This window comes from Acanthisitta chloris, unplaced genomic scaffold (assembly GCF_000695815.1).
Source record: "Acanthisitta chloris isolate BGI_N310 unplaced genomic scaffold, ASM69581v1 scaffold33712, whole genome shotgun sequence".
Taxonomy (NCBI): domain Eukaryota; kingdom Metazoa; phylum Chordata; class Aves; order Passeriformes; family Acanthisittidae; genus Acanthisitta; species Acanthisitta chloris.
In genome coordinates this window covers 1-5127 of record NW_008659325.1, presented here as the reverse complement: position 1 = coordinate 5127, position 5127 = coordinate 1, and the positions used below count along the sequence as shown (strand labels likewise).

At 44.8% G+C, this 5127-nt stretch overlaps 1 protein-coding gene across 1 annotated transcript; it reads right to left on the bottom strand.

Moving 5' to 3' along the window:
* Positions 1-3915: 3915 nt before the first annotated feature.
* LOC103797163 (V-type proton ATPase subunit e 1) lies at positions 3916-4009 on the bottom strand (the record flags this gene model as incomplete). The annotated part of the gene is made up of 1 exon (XM_009069360.1): positions 3916-4009. A coding segment is annotated over one exon (94 nt), but the record flags the coding sequence as incomplete, so codon positions are not given.
* Between the last annotated feature and the right edge of the window lie 1118 nt (positions 4010-5127).

Genomic DNA, 5127 nt, shown 5'->3' with positions numbered 1-5127 from the left:
TATCTGGACACGATGGAAGGTAAGGAAGCATTCAGAAAGGCTTCTGGGCAGGCAGCAGTGTGTGTATCCTTTGAGGCTATACCTTGGCAAAGGACTTGATCCATTCCCAACTCCATGGACTCAGCTGGCATGGAGGAGCCTCAGCAATCTCTGTGTTGTCCTGTGCTTTCCCAGATCTGCAATTCCACATGGAAGTCTCAGGGCAGGACAAAATAACTGTTCTGTTTTCTATTCAATTCAGACCTCTAAGTACCCCCCAAATATGCCAAGGAGTAAATCATTCTCCTGTCAAAATGGCTGCTAACACTTCATCCCAACTTGTCATGTTATCTTTACTGCTCTGAGTCCTCTCAGACAATGGGGAAGAGTTTCTCAGGCCAAGTATTCCGTAACTCCTGCACCTTTCAGCAATTCTAGTTTGCAAACTTACTCCTATTTTAGAACCACTCAAGAGGTCTTGAGACAAGCAACAAACTGCTCATCTATTCACACTCTGACTTCACTACATTTCATCCACATCTGAGTTTCCGCAGCTTAACTCAGAAGCACACAGAAAAGCACATTATAACAGTTAAACATGGCACAGGAACATTTTGTATGGAGCAGAGGATTAGTTTTATTTCCAGGCATGAGAAATTTGAGACCAAACTTCTCACGAACACAACTCCTTTGGAAAACAAAATGCCATCAGGATGTGGCACCAGTTTCTCCTCTCCTCATCCAGTTTTATTGCACAGACTTTGCTCAAGTACAAACAGAACAGAGGTGAACAGCACACAGTGACAACCTAAGGCCTGGACGATGTATAAAGTGTTCGTACAGAGTGAGGAAAATCAACAGGAAATGACTCTGCAACCCATAAAAACTCAAGACATTTTCATCACTTCTGGAGTTCACAGAGAAAAATTGACAGTACCAAAGAGAAGTATAAATTACATTAGGCACACGGTGACATGGTGTAGTAGGAAAGAATCCAGGGCTTGGAACAAGCCTTTTGAAGCACGATAGAAAGGTTAAGGCATTGCTGCAGGGTTGGGATCCAACCAGCTATGTTAAGGGCATCTTTGGGTCAGTGGAGTTTTTCATCTGCAGGAAATCTCTTCTTTACCTGCAAAGCAAGAGGCAACTTCATTATTCCTTTCCATGGAGACAACTGACACACTGAAGACCTGGCTGTTAGCACAACTGCTTCCAGTCCACAAGTGCACTGAGAATTGATCAAGAACTGTAGGTAATTCTTGGCAGTTTCGGTTCTGAAGGTACTTTCACTCTAAGCTGATAGAACAACTATTTCACTCACACATTTTCACTGCTCTAACAGCAGCCAGTGCCCTGGATGACAGTCCTTCTTGCACTTGCATGGAGATAGTTCCTGCTCTGAGAACAGAACTGACCAGTTTAAGGAGAAAAAGGAGCACTGGATCATGTTAGAAGGCTCTACAGTCCACACTGACCAGAGCTGCAGAGCTCTGTGTGCTCCTACACACTGCCAGCCAAGCCTTTAAGTGGGTGATGTATCAAATCACTTGTTCTATAATCATCCCTTCAGCTGGAGGGAAACTGAAAACATGGAGCAAACCTGTGGCATGTGGCACAGATCGATCAGGTTGGCATATGTAGAGTCCTCAGGAGAAGGTGAGGAGCTCACCAGAGCATTTTCAGCTTGCTCTGTTGGTCAAGGAAAAGGAGTTTGTTCAGGCTGTCATCATCTTTAACTAAGATTTCTCCACTCTTTGAGTTAGGACTTGATTCTCTTTGCATTGTCCATCCTAATCCATCCAAACCTCCACTGAAAGGAGTAGGAAGCAGAGAAAAGTTGAATACCTGAGCCTTGACTGCTGGAAAAACACATCTTAAAAGCCAAAAATAACTGGTGGGTGTATTTATGGGAATCTGTGCAGTGTCAGGGAGATATATCCCAACTCTTATCAGATAGAATCTAATTCACAGCTGCTGTCTAGTCAGAGACTCCCCAGGAGGCTCTGAGCATACTGAGCAAGGACAGGACACAGAGCCTGAGCAGGGCACTCACCTCCCTCCACACTGCAACAGAAACTCACACAAGGATGGTGTGTCCTGGGACAGCACATTTCCAGCACAACATACAGACATCTGAGCATTATTATGTGCTTTTACTTTTTCAAACTGTTCTGATACAAGAACCTTCATTTTATTCCAAGGGTTAAAACAAGCTGTTCCATGTAGCACAGCAGCATCTGCTGTGCAGGTCTCAAAACCTCCATCAATGAGCTTAAAAACGACAGCTCAACTCCTCACAGACTCTTAGGCCATCTTCAAACACACTAGTTCCCTCTCTTCCTTGGTACAAATTTACTCCAGTTCTCTGGAAAATCCTTCACTGAAATGGAGGGGGAAAGGGCTGATCCTTTCAACAGGCACCTGGAGTTGTATCCCATCCTGATGGATTAGATATCAGGCAGAAGTTTTCCCTGTGAGGGTGGTGAGACACTGGCACAGGTTGCCCAGGGAGGCTGTGGCTGCCCCAACCCTGGCAGTGTTCCCAGCCAGGTTGGATGGATGAAGCCTTGAGCAACCTGCTCTGGTGGGAGGTGTCCCTGCCCAGGGCAGGAGGCTGGGGCTGGATGATCTCTAAGCTCCATTCCAACCCTCTATGATTTCCAGGTTGTCCTTGCTGGTTCCAACACACAGACCACAAAGCCCAATTTTGATATCCAAGGCATCCATTCGTTCCAGATAATCACATTTCCACTCCAGGCAACTGAATGGGATTCAGGGATCTCTATGCCCAGGACCAAAATACACTGTTCTCTGTTTTAGCTAACTAATTATATGTTACCACACAAGCAGGGAAAATGCTCCTAGGAAATTCAGCCTGACTGACTTAGCTAATTACAGGCCTCTGCTTGAAGCAGGGCCAAGTCTACCTTTAGCTGCTGTTTGGTGCTTAAAAGAAGCTACAGACACACACACACACATGCCCCAGTGTGGCAGCATCACAGTTGTCATGAAGTTTTCTTTGCCTGAGTGGAAATGCCCAGGACACTTTACAGACAGCATCAACTGAGCTGTAATGTCATCTGGCATTGCTGTATTGGATTAAGACTGTTGTACATGGACAAAAAATACCCCCAGTAGCTCAGGTAAAAAAATCTAAGTGGGTCTAATTAATCAGTTACCGGCATAAAAACTTAAGATCATGGTGCTTGTTAGCACATCTCCTTCATTGCAACCTTCAACTCCAACTGCTGCTGGGCTGGAGAAACTCAATAGCATTAAGGTACTTGGAGTCCAAGACTTGATTTTTGCTGGCCCTGTCAGAAAGCCCAGGAACTGCCACAACCACATTCCAGCAGCACTGCCCAGCCAGCAACCACCAGGCTCACCTAGGATTAAAGCTGCACACAAGGCTGTCATTAAACACATAATAACCCCCCAAACTCTGAGCTTGGTGCTACACACTGGCAGCAGATAAAGAACACTCTAATCACTGTTCTTGCTCTGACTTCCCAGATGAATGAGGGCAACTGTGTGTTGCCTTGGAAATCAGGCCAGGTCGTAGATGAAATGGTAGCAGGCTTGGAGAGATTGTTCAAGATTAGGAAATCCATTTGTGCTCCCTATTAAAAGCCACCCCAGCCCAATTATACTTTTCTTTGTAGGAGGAAATGTTTTGTTCTCCTTACAACCCCCTGAACACAGCACCACATGACAGGGGAGAAAGAAAAAGAACTGTCAAGAATTCAGTCCAAGCTTTTCACTATCCAGTCAAGACTGACATCCTAAATATGTTTTGTTGCAGCCCAGAGACAGATTTCTCCTGCAGAAGAGCCACAGCAGCTCTGAGCTTACACACTTCTCCTGGAGCTTTAACATACCAAATACATGAAGAAATCTGATCATACTCACCTAAACTGCAGCAGAGCACAGACATCCTCAAGGCCAGTGAAACTGGAGGTACCAGATTGTTTCATTGCTTAACTGTGGCCCAAAGAGAGGGTTGAGCTGAGCCAGAATCGCAATCAGCCAACTGCAAGACAAACCCCAATCCAAGAGAGAGACATCAGCCAAATGACAAAGGTTAGGACAATGGAAAGGCTTGGCCAAAGCACAAGGACTATCAGAGAAGAAAAGACCTCCAGGAAGGTCTGGTAACAACTGAAACTTCTCCTCAAGCTCACAGACAAGGACCAGACACCAGCAATGAGGTTATGGTACCAAATCACTCCCCAACCGAAACAAGAAATTGCCCTGTTCAATTGGAAGCAACACAAAACCACCTGAGAGCATTTCCCTTTGACAGGAAAGTGTTGTCAGACACATAAGACTCAGGTGTTTGTGGGCTCAGAAGATAAAAACATAAAAGACAGAGCTTTTGCTCAGTGCCTTTGAAGCATCCTTTAAACAAAACCCTCTGAGGAACACACACTCTCTCATTTGCTTTTCAGTGCATGACAACCTGATGTAGTATATTTTGCAGAGATTGAACTAAAGTGAATTTAAACCCAACCCAGAGGTCAAGAACAAGGACCTGAACCAACAAGGTAAAATGCTATGGGAATACATATAGAAAAAGACCAAAAAACTCCCCCAACAACCAACCCAATAGGACAACAACCCTCAGACCAAGGGCAGAGCAGCTTTGTCATCAGAGCAGAACCACTGCAGAAGCCCCAGGACTATGAATAAGAGGAATGTAGTTTGTGGAAAATATCCAGGAAAGCTAAACAGAAATAAATATTCTCCAGTTAAAAGATGTATTTCACGTTACCAGAGTCAGAAAAAGCAATGGATGCTTCCCTGGACTTAAATCCACGTTAAATACTAACTGCATAAACACATTTAGTGAGCACAGAGGCTTCATCTGTCTGCTATTTCTAGAATGCTTTGTAAGGAGGAGAAAAAGCAGAGCAGCTTTGTAATGGGAGCTGCCACAAATGTATCAGAGTGCTTAGGCAGTCATGGAAAATTCCACACAAACCTTGATGCTCTGACCAGCAAACCAAGTGCAGGTTGGCTGCAAAACGCCTGCACCAGCCACGGGCAGGAGATGCAGGTCAGACTCAGGGAAACACATCAATCCTTTTACAGGTTCCAAGTGTTTATTTGCAGAGCTGCTTCTCATACAATCATAGAATCATCAGGGTT